Genomic DNA, 18784 nt, shown 5'->3' with positions numbered 1-18784 from the left:
AAATAATTATATATAATAAATGTATTGTAAAATAAAAAATATTTACTTTACAGCCTTATAAATCTGTAAAAATTTCAAGAGCTCGTTGTTCATTCAAGATCTATTAAATGGGAGAGGATTCAACGACCTCATACTAAGTAATAATGAAATTCATAGTCACGCAGTAGCATGACAAACTTTTTGACAGGATTTCTCCTTCCACAGGAAGTTTGTACGACGTGATTTAATCGGTTATTTCATATCCTTTTGTACTTGTTAGAATAGTTCTGCAAAGTATTCAATGCTTTTTATGCATGAAGAATTAATTTCTCATAATTAATATAAATTTACTATCATGTGTAACTAAACTCATTAAATGGTTTAAAATAAACTCATTAAACTCACTAAGGTTTTGTAATTCCCGCCAAATTTTTAAAAATGGTCCTGTTCATTTCTAATCAAATGAACTATACTATGCTTAACAATATTCAAACTACCCAAGGAATTATATGAGATTAACAAACTTAATTATTTTGACTAACAAAAAATTAATCTTTACAATTTTTTTATAAATAAAGTACAATAAATAATTCCATAATTTTTTTGCAATAGAAGGATTTAAAATTGATTAGTTAGATATTTGTGATTAAAATAAGTCCAAATTTAATTATTTTGACCAATAAAAAATTGTAATTGTATAAATTGTTACAATTTTTTATAAATAAATTGCATTAAATAATTTAATAATTTTTTGCAATAGACGGATTTAAAATTGATTAATTAGATATTTGTGATTTAAATAAATCCAAACTAGATATCATTGAATTATTCTATGTTAAATAAATATTTTCTTGTAGGTAACTAGTTTCATTACATCTAACATGTGATGTAATATTGTAACAAACATTTTCTGTGGTCGCATAACATAAATTATTAAATAAAAACATTTATTTCGTTGATTAATAATTTCGTTTTGATTAATTTTTGTTTGTATTTGTAAAATCATGAATATCTAAACCATGCGTTACAAAATATTGTTCTTGTTGTAATTCACTGAAAGAATTAAAAAAGACAAAAGAAAATGAACTGACACTTTGGATGGTTGTATAGCATACATATGTGTTTATAAATTATAAATAAAAAATATAGAATCTTATTACAAAAAGTATCAATTAATTCTAAAATTTCAAGAAGCAAAAATCAAAATAAATAAAAGACAAAAATATCTATTTTCTTAAATCTAATTTTAAATAAAAAATAAACAAGGTTTAAATGGATCATTATCGAAATATCATTATAATTGGACTAGACTGGGTACACTAACAATAATTATTTATAAATAAATGTGCTATAAATAATAGAATATATATTATAAATAAATATAAAATATTCACATGAAATATTTGTAATGTATATCTAACAAGCTTCTTAAAGTATTGCAACTCGTATATGAAATTTAAAATTTTATTAATATTTTTAAATAATATTTTATTCAAAGTAAATGTAAAATTACTATACATACAATTTTGAAATAATTAAATAGCGTTATTCCTTCCATAAATGTAGAAATAGTAAGTGTGATAGTAGTGCAAAGGAATCCTTAGGCCTATCTAGATGGTGACTATAGATAATATATATAGGCAATAGACAAGCAACCTAGAGTTCAGACTGAACGTTTAGACTGTTGTCTGAAGTGCGCGTTGAACGACGAGTGACCGCGTGCAAGGATTGGATGAACGGGGAATATTTATGACTGTATGGAATGCAAGCGAAGAGCGAGAGGCGCCTGAATGTTTAGGGTACGCCGTGGCCAATCGAGAACGAGGCTATAGGAAATGCGTGATTGAGGAAGAAAGCTTGAGTATAAAAGAAAACAGAGTGCTACAAGGTTTAAGTGAGAGTGCAAGGGCTGTCCTAAGAGAGTCCTATTGGTAAAAGTGCGATAAGAGGTTTGGAAGAGAGTCGAGTCGGTGACAGTTCTTACAATAGTCTAATCTTTTAGTTGTATTTTACTCTTAAGTTTCTTTGGCTTATAATAAAAATATATTGGAATTAAATAATATCCTTGATTCCCTATATTTCGTCAATTAAAACATATCCCTACATAAATTTCATACATTTGATACTACATTTAAATTATTAATATCATAAATATTAGATATCCGAATTACTATATAACCACTAATTACACACCATTATTAAATTATTACTATTGTAAATGTCAAATATCCAGATTTCTGTATAAACATAATTCAATGGATACAACTGTTGATTCTGCGTGTGTATCGCCTAATCATAAAATTGTACTCGACAAGGTATACAGAGCTTGGATGACACTTCCGGTCCGGAACTACAAACAGACCATAAAATCAGGTCGCCCTGACAAGTGAGCATAGTACATGCAAGCGTATCTCAAACCGCACTATATTTCTATTTAATCTTTTCTGCCTAACATATCAATTCTTAAATTATAATAACACAATAAAGTTACTATTACATCTTTTGTATGTCATAGAAAATGAATCACCCGAGAGTAAAATTAAAAGTCTTAAAATCTGATAAAAATGAAAGATACATTTGTTTGAAGTTAAACAAAATTTCAAAGGCTGAATTAAAAATTGTTGGATACCCGAACACGAATTATTAAATTTTTATTACCATTATTATTTGTTTAATATGTAATATTTTAAGTATGTTAGTATTATTTATTTAATGTATTAAACAATATTGAAAAAAAAGAAAGGGAGCCAACAACACAACACGGAGTTCCCAAGTGGTCCCACCCATCTAAGTACTTACTATCCGTGCTCAGCGCAGCTTAACTACGGTGATCGGACGAGAATCAGTGCTTTCTACGCGCTTTGATCGTTGGCTGACATTATACGATTTATTAAAGTGTAATACGGTACATACAATAATGTTATTTATTAATTTTCCCATTAATGATAATTTAAATTATCTATTTTTGAAATTGCTTATATTTAAATATAATTTTTTTATTAGTATTATATACATAATTATATTTTTATACGAATTGGTTATGTATAACAGAACCTATGATTTATTATGTAGTTCAATTTTTTAAGCATAATTGTATTATGTTTTCTTTTTTTCCTTTATATCATGTTCAAATCAATATTAATGGAAAAATTAATAGATTATTAAGAGTTCTGAATTAATATATCATACTGTAACAAAAATTTTGTTGCAACCAACGATCAAACCGCGTAGAATGCACTGGTTCTCGTCTGATCACCGAAGTTAAGCTGCGCTGGGCACGGATAGTATTTAGATGGTTGGGATGGTAGGCAGTGAAAACTTAAATTTAATTATGTATTTCGTGTTAACCCTGATATAACATTGTAGAAAATTGAAATTTATATATTATTATTCAATGTACATATATATGTACTCATTTACTTTAAAATACATTCAGAGCAGTTCCTTCTTTATACTTCTTTAAGCAAATAGAAAATGGAATTGTGACAATATATCAAACCACTCAAACGTAAATATGAACATAAATGACATTCCATTGGTAATTTCCTTGTCTTTTGTTCAAAGACACGAAGCATAAAAGTTCTTTAATTGCCGTTTCTGGTTTCCTGTTATACGCACTAGTGATGTACAGTTTTCATGAAATGAGGAGATAGCGTGATAACCCTATCCATATTTCATCATTCTGTTTACATGTATATATGTATGTATGTACGTATTTACATGGTTAGGTATTGATTTTAAACGTTGGAGAAAGCTTACGATCAAGTTCGTCTGCGTTCTATGATGTCACATGGTCTTATAAACGATTCGCATGACTAAAGGTCATTGTCCTTATCGACGGCCGATAAATTCCTAGGAAAGTGAAGCTTTCACGCACCGATGCATTCACGTTTGGCTATTCCTGTTTCATAGTTATGCGGAAATACAGAATTATTTGAAAGTGCATAATGCTCGAAGAACTTTTTATTCATTAAATATTATACTAAAATATTTAAAAAACCAAATTTTAATTGCTGATATAATTATTTGGTAAAAAATATTCTAATATATTTAACTTACCTGTATAAATGCAACAATGACATATAATTTTGCTTTAACTTATTATCACATTTAAAATGAATAATTATATTATTATCATCTATACAGAATTAAAATATTTCTGTCTATAATGATTCTCAAAATTCATCTATTTTCATCATTAGCTTTTAAAATCTAAAAATTTTTTATATTTGTTTAACAAGTATCTCCTATAGTTAAATATGCTTATTTAATTTTTGCCTATGTAAATAAAGTGACAATCTTTTGAGACAATACAGAATAATACAGAATTTTTACATTATTTTCAATTTTTTAGTTATAAATAATATTTTTATTATATTAGAAAAATATTTAACATAAAAATGTTATAGTATTTATTTTTGGGGTAACTTTATCTTGAGTGTGTTAATAAAATGTTTTATCAGCAAAAATTCATCAACAAATTGTAGTTATAGTTCAAATTATATTTACTACACAACTTAACTATATCTTATTTAGAAATATGAAAACCATATGATTCATTTTATCCTTATATTAACAATATTAATTTAAGAAAGTAAATATAATTTATACAGCATTATAAAAACATCCATTATTAAACTATAATTCAAATTCCAATTAGTGAAGTAAATTAGTTTCTTATAATATTTTCCATACTATATATATAAAAAATATGGTATACAATTTCTTGTTCGACTCAATTGTAATATAATTTACCATAAGATTGCATCAATAAATCAAATAAATATTATTTAAACATATTACTTTCATCTTTATTCATTGAACTGATCAATTTATAAGTTATAAATTATTATAAATAAATATTTTTGATCTCAGAGGATGAAATTGTTCTTATTGAGCATCTACCAGGACGTCGAGTGCATCTTCAAGACTTTTTTTGGTCAGATGCTAAAGATGCTCCACCATGGGTAGATTCTAATCAAGGCTTGACCATTTATGAAACCAGAACAGTTCATCATACCGTAACATTATACTCACCTGCAGAAGAAAAAGATGATAAATCATTATTTCCCGATCATACTGATTCTAATGAACCAAAGTGTATTACTTGCATTGAACCTACACCTAGGTTGGATGATGATGAAGATCAAAACATTGGTATCCTTATTGGGGAAGATCCTGGACCAAGGTATCTATCATCTTCATATAAATAAAATTCAAATAAAAATTGTATTCAAATTCTACACTGCCTAACAATTATTACAAAAAGTTATATTCTACTTAAATCGACAAATACAAAAACAAACTTCTACAGTTTTTAAAAGTAATATATATTTTTATAATAAAGATATATAAATAAAGGAAAATATAAAAAATTTGTATAATCAGTAACCTTTTCTTAAACATTTGTGTTCAACTTTCTGTAAACAAATATTTGCACCACATCATAAAGAACGCGCCAAATTTATATTATCGACATACTGCGTAGTAAATCGTCACGACCGGATTGGTGCGGCCATCTGTGTACTGGCAGCAACTCTAAATAGCGTTTTAACTTTCTTTATCCTGACTTATCCTCTTTTCTTTATCGCCGGATTCGTGCGTCATCTGTCCGGAGGAGAAATTCAGCTGCTACTGGTTTTTGCACTCATTTTTGCACTCATTTAACAATTTTTCTTTGCTTGTATTTTATTGTGTTTATTGTTCCACTGACGGAAAAATTACATGTACTTCTGTGTTCCACTTGGCTATTATATTTTTTTTCTACATTGTGTACAATATTCTGATTGATACAATATTATGTAATGATTTTTAAGTGTTGTTTATAAATAATGCGTTGTAATTTTTTATATTAACTGAAATATTTAGAAAATAGTTACTTTGATATTCATATTATATTATATACGTAATTTAACTGTATGAATATAATATTAATAAATTATATTTTTTCATTTTTTATTTAACCAATTCCTTATAATTTCTTCACATTTCATAGTGTAGATAAAGAAAGATATATTTTATAGTAAAAAAAGATGTTTTAGAAATTATTTGTAGTTCATTATTTGTTTATTTATTAAATTATTTTTATTAGGTATTATATGTATTTATATATATTAATGGAATTAGAAAAACATATATATTTCAAAAGAATGGGATATAAGATAATTATTTGATATTAATTTCTAATATATGTCTTAATTTATTAATACAGATGTTTTTTTAATAAATTTACAATATATATATATATATATATATAATATATAATAATAATTTCATATTGATATAAACGAAAAAATTATTGTAGTCTATATGACATGAAATTACACGTATTAATTTAAAAGGTATTTATTGTATAAAGAAGCTAATGTATTTGAAAAAATCAATACTATAGGTAAAGTTATATAATATTATTTTCATTAAGTACCTTAATTCTTGATATTAATATTTCTTACTATCTCGTATGTTTAGATATTGGTTACTAACAGTTCTTCGTGCAGGAGAAGCTATACCACCTAAAATCGAATTGAAATTAGCTCGCTTATATAAGACTGCATTTTCAAGACAACAGCAACGTCATCTTGGACTTTTACAAACAGAATCACGATTTCGAAGAGTTACAAGAGGTCATGCAGTCATTGAAAATAAGGTAACTGAATTCAATTGAAATAAAATGAAATCAAATTAAATAAAATAGTTGAACCATAGAAATTAGTAAAATAAATACTCCTAATGAATAATTATAAACATTACAGCTAAGCTAATAATTATAAGCATTATAGTTATTTATACAAAATAATATATATACAAACTTAAACATGAATATGGTTTTAATCTAAAAATACAATATAAAATACAATATTACAGATTTTTGCACTTGTTCTGCAAAATTTTTAAATGAGTTTAGTATAACAGTCTTTTGAATATATTTAATTGCTCGATATAAATATAGCTAAATAATAGATAATCTATTGTATTTTAAATATGAAACTAAAATCAAGATTTTGGTAAACATGTTTTAAACATTTTTTTAGCCCAAGATTGCTGGTCAAGAAGAAATATTTGAAAATTCAGCAATTTCTTCAGCTAAATTGAGGATTCAAACGAATTCAGAATCTCAAATCTCTACAATGCCAAACCGCATAAAACTGGTTGATGTACCTAGCTTAAAAAATAACCTTTTTTCAACACCTAATGTCAATGAAAATTACAGCAAACCTATTCAAGTGGATAATTTTCACTTAAAAAAATTAAGCCTCGTCAAAGAAAAAGTACTATCCAATACAAATTTATCTACTACAACTACATCAGTGGATTTTAATGACAGTACCAAAGATTACACAAGTCAACAATCCTTGCAGAATGATGTATCCTTTAATTTATCTTCTATGATACATAATCTGCAAAATCTCACAGATAATCATCAAGCATCAGAAAATCAAATATTAAATAATATTGATAGAGGGAATACAAGTGCAAGTAAACGTTCTGAATTACGTTTAATAAGTCATTCTGGAGAGGAGACTGTTCAAGTTAGAATGCAAAATACAAGTGTAACTGAAGGTGGCGCTACAAAGTTGATTTACTCTGTTCACCTAGGTGGAAAACCTGTACCTGCAGAAACAGCTGCCAGGGATATGGCTCTTTTGTCACCACAAGAAGTTGCATTGGAACTTGGTGCACCAGTTCTTATTCAAAGTGAACGTACGTATTTCTAGCTATATCACTTACTTTGTCTATATTTTTTTTCATAGATTCTAGTATGCAAACATATGATGATATAAAAAAGAAAATAACGTATGAATAACTTTGGTAGTATTTGTTTTTAATTTTTCTACTTCTATGAGTTCAACAATTTTTTAATATTTTCAAATTATGATTTTAAAATGTAGAATTTAAAATACAATATTTATTTCTAACATATAATTTGAACAAAATTTTATTCCTTCTAATTAAAATGAATTGATTTTAAAATGAATAATTTCTAGAAGTAATAATTAATGTTGTACTATATTAAATTTTGATTTTAAATAATTTTTGATTCTGAATGATTCTAAAATTATTGTGCACCTTTTGTACATATAGCTTACTTGAAAGAAACACGACCATTAGCCCTTTCCAGAAAAAGAGATGCATGGCTCCTAATTGGTGCAGCAAGTGCTGGTTTTATTTTATTAGCATTGGTTGTGCTGGGATTAATTCTTGCAGCAAAAAGAAAAAGAGCACACAGTGCAGTAGCTGCACCACCGAGTCATCATACTTTAAAAAAAAATCGAGAATATATACAAGCAACTGCTGGTCTTGATAATAATGCTTGCTCAACATCAGAAATGGAAATTAAGGTATGTTTATATAATTGATATCTATGTTACTTAATTTTTAAAAATAAATTCAAAAATAATTTAAAAAAAATTATAATTATAATTTTTAAGAAATATTTGATATGTATACATAAATATATTTTTGTTACTTTTTTAAACATATTTTTAAATATTCACTTTTTTGTTTGATTGTAATAAATATTTATCAAATAAGATGAAAATACAATTTTTTAATTTAAAACCAAAAATTTTGTTTTTGTTCTTTGATTTTTGTTTGAAATACTTCTCACATTTTACATATTTCTTAACATATTTATTTGTTTCTATTTAAACTGAATATTCTGTAGAAATATAAGAGAAAAAATACATTATTGTGTAGGGGATCTAAATAACTAGATAGGGTTACAGAAAACCCTAATGACAAACTTCGATACTTATGCGTCTATTGATTTCAACGAAATGTTCTACGTTCTTTTAAACTGATTTATCACGAAGCAGTTTTATCGATCTTCTGTTCATCCTATCTTTCTTTATAGACTGACGGTACCAGTCAGAGACAGACTCCTGGAAGTTTGTCGAGGACTCCGGTCTCCCTTGAAACACCAGATAGTCTCGAGGCGGGAATTCATGAGGTTTCAAGCGACGACGAAGAACAGAAAAGTAAAGCACGAGAATCTAGTCCTTGGGAACATCCTTCGATGAAACCGAGGTACAACGAAGTATTAGCTCGATACAAAATTTATTAACATTTTTATTATATATTTTATTTCTTTTTGAATTTAATTAGCAGTCTTTTTATTCTGTACTTTAAAACTTTTAATAATTTCGAATTTTACGTATAGCTAATATAAAGTGTATAAATATATAATTTTCCAGATATTCTTTATTGTTGTTATTTAATTGTAGATTGATACATGGAAAAATGTCTCGAACAAATGCCATTGATACGCCTCGAACATCTGATTCGACGGATGTGATTGTCGACCATCTAGAAACGTTAGATTCTTTGGAAAATAATTATACAAGACAAGAAGAAGCTACTGCTTCACCACATTCTTATCTCTCTATGCCATCTTGCAAACCATTCCCTAGTATGAAAAGCGTTGAACCACTTTCTAGAGTACTAGAACCAGTTATGGTAAGTAAATCTTTTCACTTAATTTTTATTGTTATAATGAAACTTGGAATTAATATTTCATATAACATTATTATTTAGTGACATGTACTATTTTTTTATTATTCATGTTTTGAAGCAAATATTTGTTTTATTTAGGTTAAACATTTAGATATAGATTCTCCAGAATTGATAAGGCGGGAGGATGATCACTTAGGGGTCTACAGGGGTGATGACATAAATGATAAATTTTTTGCACGAACTTCTAGTGCTATTAAAGATCCTGGAGTTGTTGGCCCTATTGTTTGGAACCTTCGAAGACAAAATTTGTCTGCAGAAGGTATACTTGTTTGATTCGTTTATTATTCATTCATTTTTATATAATTCATTTACTAAGTACTTGCATTTTCCAAATATATTATGAAAATTGATATAAAAAAACAGTTTTTAATGCATCTATTTCAACTAAAAGAAATTATTTTTAGTCCATTTTTCATGTATAATTTATTTAAAAAATCTTATTAGTGATAGTAATAATATTTCTTTGCTCGGTGCAATTTAAGGCAATGGTACTTCAGAAACAGATGTTGATCCAACTTATATATTGCCTTCTGGACCTGTAGGAAAAGCGAGGAGAAGACTTCATGAACTTCTTGAAGATTCTTTCAGTCTCTTTGGAAGTAGAGATCCAAAATCTGAAGTACAATTATGTGCTACAAGACCTACTTCGGCAGCACGTACACCAGATATTCTTACGGTATTTTCGGAGACTAAAGGAAGATCTACTCATGCTAGGTATATTTATAAATTGAAATTCTTTTTTATCTTTTATGAAATAAAATTGATATTTATATAAAGATATCATTTTATGGCAAATATGCACTAAATAGTTCTAATATATATTTCTTAAAAAAAATTTATTACTTTTATTTTAAATGCAATTTTACTAAAATAATATAAATTATCATATATTTGTACTTTATTTTATCCGAAGTGTTTCAAATTTTTCATTCAGTTATTACTTTGTGAAATATGATACTTGTTCTTTTTTCAATGCGTGATAAGTAGTATATAATTTCAATTTTCTTTGTGTTTAATATAAATATTATTAAACTATATAATATATACATACTCATATTTATATTCAACTTTTGCGTTAGCCCCGTATCTTCACCGTCAACAGTAATGAAGAGTCGACCTCGTACGTCATTTCCTATAAAATCTAACGAGGGAAATGTTGCAGAAAATTCTGTTCCAACTCGATCTCGCAATAGTTGGGGCTCTAGACCACTAAGTGCTGGTCCATTTCATAGGCCTAATTTACCGGATATAGACACAAGGCGTATACTTACAGACTGTCAATTGCCACCAGAAGATCCAGCAGTACCACTAATAGTTTCAATTAAAAAAGAACTTGAAAAATTTTCTCCACAATAAATAATCAGAAAGTTCACAACATTAAACAATAACAAGTATTAAGCACTAAAGTACAATTGAGCGTAGTTCAAAGACAATTGAGAAGGATCTCTTGAAAAGATTAATGAATGTGCTAATTCCAATTACTACTTCCTACATTGGTTTTAGAGAGATTGATATTATTGAAAATATCTTGATGAAAAATTTATATGAAGATTTTTCTGAGACTGTTACTTGTAAGTATAATTAATTATGGTATATTTGATAATTGCCAATACAATATAACAGTTTCTAATAATTTCAATCTCTAAGTAATTAATATTTATAAAATGAATGAAAGACATATAAAAATCAGTATTTGAAGCAATATTTGTAATAATTGTAAATATTTGATAAGTTTTTATACATACGCTTTTAACTAATAACATTTGTATTTCATGTAATATATTTAACATAGCTTATTTATACTGATTCCCACTTAGTCATTTATTCTACTTCATTCATGCAATTAACATTTTCTTGAAAGACTGTCAAAATTAAGAAACTAGATATATTGTGTAGAAAATATTTACTTATATATTGTATACATACTGATGCTACTATAACTATTATCGATTCATTGGTAACAAAACAAAATACTGCTTTTTTTATACTAAAAGCAAAAAAAAAAAATTAAAATAAGAACGACTTTTAGAAATGTTTTTTTATATTTTGTTATATTTGTTATTTTTTTGTTATATATATATATTTTTTGTACAGATAGTAAGATTTGCTAAATAAAATCAAAATTGTTATTATATTTACTATCAAATCATTTCTTTGTCAATTAAAACGTTTATCGCTTTTTTAGTTTCTCATTGTACATATCATAAGTTAATTGAGATGCATAATTGATCAACACAAACAAACGTTCATTTCTTATCGGAACTAGTAACATTTTTTTTATTTAAGAAAAGACAATTTTGTAATCTTATTCAACACAAAAATATTTTTAATCTAAATATATTTCAGTAATCTATTAGAAAACAAATAAATTATTGATATTTGTAATTTTGTATATATTACTTAATTCTGTATTAATATATTTAATTTAGTTTATTTATTTCAAAAAGTATCTATAAACATTTTTACGATAATTTTGATATTTCAACAAATCGATCATTATTACAAAAATCCTTGTACGTATGTTCGTATTGAAGTTTAAGAATGGGATATTTTCTTGTAAAAAACTGTATGTATTCAGGATGAGTTGTATCAACTTCTAATAGTAAACGTCCGCCCGGTTTTAAAGCTGTAGCAGCATATTTTAATAAAGGTTTAATAACTTTCAAACCGTCATCGCCTCCATCAAGTGCTGTTAAGTCTTCGAAACTGAAGCAAGATTATAATTGGAAATATTAATTTATAATACCTAAATATTTTCACTATTTAAAGCTTATGTAAAGATAATGAAATTACAGTTTAATTTCAGGAGTTAATGTAGGTATCTGCTTGGTCGGTACGTAAGGAGGATTACTAACTATGAAGTCAAAAGTTTTTGAATTCAAATCGAGATCTGTAGGTCCACTCAATATTTTCGAAAGTTCTATCGAACCATTATCTTTAAGAGTTGCATGCATAACTGCAACTCTATCTTTTAAGTATAGTCGATCTCGGTTTTCTTTGGTTAATTCGCATGCATCTAGGCTTGAATCAATCGCTATACAATTAGCCTAGAAAATAATTTTACGTATGATTCGTAATGTAATATTTATTGTAGAAAATTATTTTCAATGTAGATAAATATGTGCTAAATGTGTAGTAATGGACTACTATGATAGTTACTGCTTTGTCGGTATGTGTGATCGCAAGAGATATTGCTCCAGAACCACATCCAATTTCTAAAATTTCTGATCCTTTATTTTCGGAAGAGTTTAACGCTTTTAATACGTAATGAACTAACATTTCAGTTTCTGGTCGCGGAATGAAAACTGGTGGGACTACTTTTAATGTAATATCTCGAAAGTCCCATTCTCCTATTATGTATTGAACCGGCATTCTGTAAGTATTCTATTTTAGCAAGAAAGCAATAAATAATAATTTTATGGAATATTTTTTACCTAGATAAGCGGCATTCGCACAATGAATCCAGTATATCGCACTGATCTGATGTAAGTTGTTCATCTCGCGCGTTTACAAGATCTAAGATCTGAAAATAAATTTTTACTAAAATGCTATCTTAAAATCTGGAATATACATAAATATATCAAATAAATATTTATTGATACTTTATTATTGATTTCATTTTGATAGGATTAAAAAATAATCGCATAAAAAGAAATCACATTTATTATATTTTTTAAGTACTTTATATTATAATAAATAAATACGTACCAATATAGGTTAATATTTTTATTTTGACTGAAGAGGTTAAGTATCGGGGGAAGATTTATTGAAAGAAAATATTTTTATCAGAGTGAATACCGGTGAATAACTTTAACAGTTAACGTTGGGCAATATGAAAATACAAGAGTGAAGGGTTGAAATTATATTATGGTTATGTTCAATGCTTAGTAAATGTGATACCTTGCTAGTGCCCATGACGTGCGCAACGATGTGCTCGATCGATTCTACGGGTTCTGGGATACCTTCGTTCTTAAACCGGTCGCCCCATTGTTTGATAATTTCGCCGACAGTAGAGCATTGTACGTTTGTTGTGAACAAACTTCGCGTTGGTCGACTAAATGTGATAATTTTACCTTTACTGCATTGTATACATGCTTCGGTACTTACGACGCTGAAGAGAGCACGAGCACTCGAAAAATATCGAAACATTATATTTCATAGAAAATAGTTTGTCATCACCATTCAATTATACTTCTAACCAAGAATTATCTCACGTGATGATGCACATAATATCAAAACATTATTTATTGAACCCACAATTCTCCACTCGCGAAATTCTGCTATGTGCTGCCAGCTGTTGAGAAGCACATTTAATTACATTTATTCATAATACAACGTCGATTGAGCAGAGAAAGGCTTGACGTAGAAGGAGCAATTAAATATTGTATGGGGCAAGTAAATTATTATATACATATTTAATTTAAAATACTCATAATTACACAATATGTATTTGAATGCAAAAATTCTGGAAAAAAATGAATCAGATACATAGTTTTCATACATGATATCGAATATAAATAAATATTGCATGCACGAAAAATTTATTTCACAATTAAAATATCGTTATACCAAATTATTTATTTATTAAATCGATATTAAATACATATTTTGATTTTTTAAAATTCGAAAGATATCGTTCGCCTTGTGTTCAGTCGATAATGTATCATCGATTAGTGGCGCATGCGCAGAAATATGTAACGGAAAGAAGGGTGCGGGCCTATAGGCCATGATTCGGTTTAGGACGCCAGCAGTCGCCACCGGTCCAACTTGTAATCCGCGACACAGTCTGCCATGACAGTCGTCGGTGTCACACGAGTGCGCCGTTGAACTTTTATCTATTATTGACTGTGTTTTTTTGACAAAGGGAACGATCCAATGGGCTAGGCTGTTATACGCTCCGACGGACACGTGTATGATCGTTTTGGAGCAACGGCACAATTGTATCGAGCAGTCTAGATCTACAGAATTATACGAATTGCACGCGTCTTTAGTCTAGTGAATGGCGGCGGGTGGTGTGGTGGCGGTGTTGTGACGTGTGTCTCGTGCCGCGTTGACTGTCAGTTTCGTCGCGTATCGAAAATCGCGTCGGTTCCCTGTCTCGTGTGACATCACCTATCGTTCCAAGGGCTCGCTCGATTGTGCCGCGAAGAACTAGTTACGCACGCCGTTGCAACGCTTAACATTCCTTCGTGTGACTGTATGGCATTTGTTTATGAGCAGAAGCTTTCCAAAGAGCGTGAGAGTAAGGTGTGGTGAAAAATGACATGTAGATTCTCGTTGCTCTTTCGCTCCTGCTTCTCTTTCTCCTTTCCAACCTTCCCCCCTTCCTCTTCGTTCTAGGCACGCGTATTCCTATCCTTCCCTTCCGCCTTCTCCCGTCGGTATACCGGCGACTCGAAAGCCTCGCAAAGGTAAAAGTTTGCTGTCACGCGCGATTGTCACGATATTGTTTTCACACGGAATGATGCTTTCCGGTGGCGAAGCAGCGGAGAAAAAAATTAACACGACTAACACAAAAGCGGACTATCCAAGTGCATAAAACCGTGTTTTCGATCAGTCGTCGTGCATTCTATACAAGGGGACACTTTCCATTCGTTTTAACCAATCGACTCACTTTCCTGTGTGTAAAAAGCCTTCGGAAGCAACGCAACGGAAGAATCTTAGAAAAATTCAGTTTTGGCATACCTTGTTGGGATCGAATGCCGGAAACGACCGGCCATGAAGAAACAGTTTGCTCTGGTAGGTTCACGCCCCTGTACGCGTCACGTCTCACCATACCGTCAATCATCGACTGAAAATCTACCAACGCATACAGTGCTTCGTGATCTGTGCCGCGTGAAAATCCAGTGTTGCAAATTTCGCGAGTAATGCGCGAGTGTTGGCCGTGCCTGTTATTGGTTCCGTTTCGAGTGGGAATACATTGAAGCGTGCCGAAGGAAACGTGCCTCGTATTGTATCGTAAAATAACGGGGCATCGAAAGTGACGTATCGTTTACTCGGAATTCGTTCGTGACAGGGAATTTCCTGTTACCGATTTGCGCTCGCTTGGCGCGTACGCAACGTTGCGCGAGCGTGCACGCCCCTCCCCCCTTCCCTCTCTCCAGGCATCGTACAGCCGTCGCAGGGGAGTGATTTCGTCGGTTGTTTAGTGTTTGCACGTAACGGCGGTGTGACCGAGCACACATAGTCGTTTCGATGGACAGTGTCGCGTTATGCGTGCGGGGCCAACCGAAATACGCGACTGCGCGTAGAACTGTGCACGCGCGAGCTATCAAGAGAGGAGAGATATCCTGCATTATCTCTTTCTCACGTTCGACTCAAGATCTGTGCTGTGAATGAGAAGATGTTTAACTTTATGAAGAAGGCTGCGGAGAAGGACGACAAGGAGAAGCGGAAGCGTGAGAAGAAGGAACGGAAAGATGTCAAGAAAAGAGATCGTAGTAGTATGTCCGCTGAGGAATTGCTACGTTTGGACGAAGTACGTGTTTTCTTTTTTCTTTATTTTTTCAATATTAATTCGATTAAAAATTAGTATGCTTTACTTCTATAATCGTACTTTTTGTTTGTATAAGATATTTTCTTTTAGAACGCGAAATGTGCACAATATTATCTCGTAAGGTTTATCTTATTTACCTGATAAGAAAATTCTTGAAGTACGTTTATACTGGATATATCGAATGTTGACCCTTGAATACATGCAGCGTTCTCTTCGACTCGCTTATCAATGACAAAGTGGCTGTACATAGATAACTAATACGATTCGTTCGATGAGTTTGACTCATCCTAGATAATCTTCTCCTTTTATCTACGGGTTCTTTTCTTCCTTTCGAACACCTTTGAAGAAATCGATATTGGATGGCATTTGACGAGTGGTGTGTGTTCACCATAGTAACAGCATACCACAAATGTATCCTCATACGATTTAGAGAAATTTCCACAGCTTTCTCGGTACTTAAAAAAATTCCACGATTTTTAATTTTACGAAAAATTTTTTATTTTATAAATTAAAATTTTTTTAGAATTTTATTATCTTAATAAAAAATATGGGACGCAGTAAATATAGACAAATAGTTGTACTAGATTAATTGCATTTATTAATGTTTCAAATATAATTATAATTTATGGTTTAATTTATACATTAAAGTAGATTCTTTTATGTATATTTTGGATATGTACTTTTTTGTTATTTTTCTAATTGATAGCAATTTTGAATTTCTAAATGTATTTTAAAATAATTCACGTGATATGCTTTTGGGCAGATAATGTGTTACATGATAGGTGATAAGAAGCAGTGTGTGTACATAGAGTTTTCCGTAGTATGATATATAGGGTGTCCCTAAAATAAATTCTGCTTGAAGTATCGTATAAAGTAGTAATATTATTAAATAAAGCTAGAGAAAGTCTTTTTCCGTTATTTTTATGCAATTTCAAAAAATAAAAACTGTTTATATATATTTTTAATTAATTTTAATTTAATTATTTTTTTTTGTTTTAAGTAAATTACCGCGTTTTTCGCTATCTGTTTTGTAATGAAGTAAAAAAAAATCACTGACCTTGTATAAAGTAACTTCGAGGTAATTCAAGGTCACTCAATGGTATGTGACTCATGCATGTTAGGTTATGGCAGGAAATTCTTCGAGAATTCGCTGTAACGTAAAGTTCTCATTTATCAACTGAAATAAAAATATAAATTAATGTTACGAAAATATTTTTATCATATTTTTTTTAATATTGGATTCACGAAGTGTCATTTCTTTTTTAAATTATAATTTACGGTTATTTCGTAATTAAGTTTCGTCGAATCCTCCATTTTGTTTAATAAAATTCAAGAATGTGATGATTTATAAAATTATTTTATTTCCGTTTTATTACGTATATCGATTTAAACGAATAACTTAATTATTTTTATTGAGTTATTTCCATTGCATCAAATTCTTCGTAAAACCGGCTAAATGTCGATTTTTATCTTTACTTTTGAAAATAAATTCGTTATTTCATTTTATCATCCCTATTGGCAATGCAATAATATTTACTTGCACAATATCGTACGTTTTCCATGATGGGATAATAACCAAAGATAAACAAACACTCGCGCGCATTCACGCGCATGCGCGCTGGTTCAGCGCCATCTGTCTGCTGTCACGCTTATCAAATTAAAAATAGCCAACGTATCAGAGGTGTTTAATGCATTCGCGAAGCAAATTTAGAAATATGCAGAGCATCGTGATACGGCTGTTTGAGATTTATTTCGATACATTCGAATGTCAGCTTCTCTTTCGAACTTTCTGTGACCGTATATTAGTTTTTACGGACTTAACCATCCTTCCTCCTCGTTAGTTTTATTTAGAAACATATTTGAAGTTCGGTACGATGATAAATGTGACGAAAACTCGTACGATGTACTGGAAGTAATTTGTTTGTCGCGGACGTATAGGAGCAATGCTATGTCTCGTAATTAAAGAGGAAATGCGGATGCATTATCAGCAGGTAGTGTAACTCAAGTGAAAGTGTTATATCATTAAGTCTCGTTTAATTCACAGTCGGCGATCATTAAGATATCAGAATCTCGATATTTATACCGAGAAATGTGAAATCACACATCTATACGCATAATGATTAGGTTATGTGCGTAATTGTTGCGTAGATTTTTTAATATAGGAAAATAGTTTTAACATATTTGGATGTTTAGATAAAAATATAGGCTATTCGTTATAATTTTTCATATAACGTTAAATTTTATAATATTTAATTAATGTTTATATCTTTTTTAATTAATTTTGGAGATGAACATTTATAATCGTCGCAAGATTATAATTAATATGTTAACGCGTTGACTGTCATGGCGGTCATAAGTGTCCGACGATACTAATTTTTTAAATTTATATCTGTTTTATTTTAACCATGTTTTTAAAATTTAAACAACTTAAATAAATAGAGAACTTTGAATAGAAATAATTTGCACTATTTTTTTTTTTCTTTTTTGCCGTATTGTGATAATTCATTATATCCTAAGAATAATAGAAATTTTATTGTGGTCACTTGAGTGTACTATATAAAAAGAGCGTGGCAATCAAACCGTTAATATATATAAGATACTTAAGATTTTTTTTAACAAATTTAAATTCCATAAATTTTTTAAAAGTAATTATATTAAACATCGTTATGTATAACATTGAGCTTTGCTAGATATTATATATTCATGCTCGTATCAAATATATTTTGAATATTACTTTATAAATTTACTAATTATATCAATATATAATATAATATATTATCAATAAATATAAATAAA

The 18784-nt window shown here is 29.3% G+C and overlaps 3 protein-coding genes across 4 annotated transcripts in view; 2 read left to right on the top strand and 1 right to left on the bottom strand.

The window, feature by feature from the left end:
* LOC108548307 (uncharacterized) overlaps positions 1-10870 on the top strand; it is a 14541-nt gene extending 3671 nt beyond the window's left edge. The window contains exons 2-10 of one of the 2 annotated variants that reach the window (XM_017901177.1): positions 4855-5167; positions 6448-6625; positions 7011-7680; positions 8062-8318; positions 8834-9006; positions 9204-9435; positions 9571-9751; positions 10035-10206; positions 10572-10870. In XM_017901177.1, the coding sequence (XP_017756666.1) occupies positions 4855-5167; positions 6448-6625; positions 7011-7680; positions 8062-8318; positions 8834-9006; positions 9204-9435; positions 9571-9751; positions 10035-10206; positions 10572-10848 (2453 nt within the window). In that variant the 3' untranslated portion in view covers positions 10849-10870. Of the gene's footprint in view, positions 1-4854; positions 5168-6447; positions 6626-7010; positions 7681-8061; positions 8319-8833; positions 9007-9203; positions 9436-9570; positions 9752-9974; positions 10207-10571 lie in introns of both variants that reach the window. The other variant, XM_017901176.1, reaches the window with a different exon arrangement.
* A 1084-nt stretch (positions 10871-11954) lies between these two features.
* HemK1 (HemK methyltransferase 1) lies at positions 11955-13758 on the bottom strand. The gene is made up of 5 exons (XM_017901188.1): positions 13393-13758; positions 12927-13015; positions 12652-12865; positions 12286-12539; positions 11955-12198 (listed from the first exon to the last, which is right to left on the bottom strand). Exons 1-5 carry the CDS (start codon positions 13639-13641, stop codon positions 11955-11957), a joined length of 1050 nt encoding a protein of 349 aa, XP_017756677.1. The 5' UTR covers positions 13642-13758.
* Positions 13759-14255: 497 nt separating this feature from the next.
* LOC108548323 (unconventional myosin-XVIIIa) overlaps positions 14256-18784 on the top strand; it is a gene marked incomplete at its 3' end in the record, with an annotated part of 172661 nt that continues 168132 nt past the window's right edge. Inside the window, exon 1 of the mRNA XM_017901194.1 lies at positions 14256-15970. Coding sequence (XP_017756683.1) covers positions 15836-15970 — 135 coding nt within the window. The remainder of the gene's footprint in view (positions 15971-18784) is intronic.

This window comes from Eufriesea mexicana, unplaced genomic scaffold (genome assembly GCF_001483705.2).
Source record: "Eufriesea mexicana isolate 0111107269 unplaced genomic scaffold, ASM148370v2 scaffold1532, whole genome shotgun sequence".
Classification (NCBI taxonomy): domain Eukaryota; kingdom Metazoa; phylum Arthropoda; class Insecta; order Hymenoptera; family Apidae; genus Eufriesea; species Eufriesea mexicana.
Note: the sequence above shows the minus strand (reverse complement) of the source record. Positions and strands in the feature narration are given on the sequence as shown.

What these genes read in the sequence shown, in the direction of transcription:
- HemK1 (XM_017901188.1), bottom strand. Translation starts at nt 13,641, where the DNA reads ATGTTTCGATATTTTTCGAGTGCTCGTGCTCTCTTCAGCGTCGTAAGT. An exon ending in TCACACATACCGACAAAGCA is followed by an intron (nt 12,540 to 12,651) that starts GTAACTATCATA and finishes ATTATTTTCTAG; the next exon opens with GCTAATTGTATAGCGATTGA. An exon ending in TTAACTCCTGAAATTAAACT is followed by an intron (nt 12,199 to 12,285) that starts GTAATTTCATTA and finishes ATCTTGCTTCAG; the next exon opens with TTTCGAAGACTTAACAGCAC.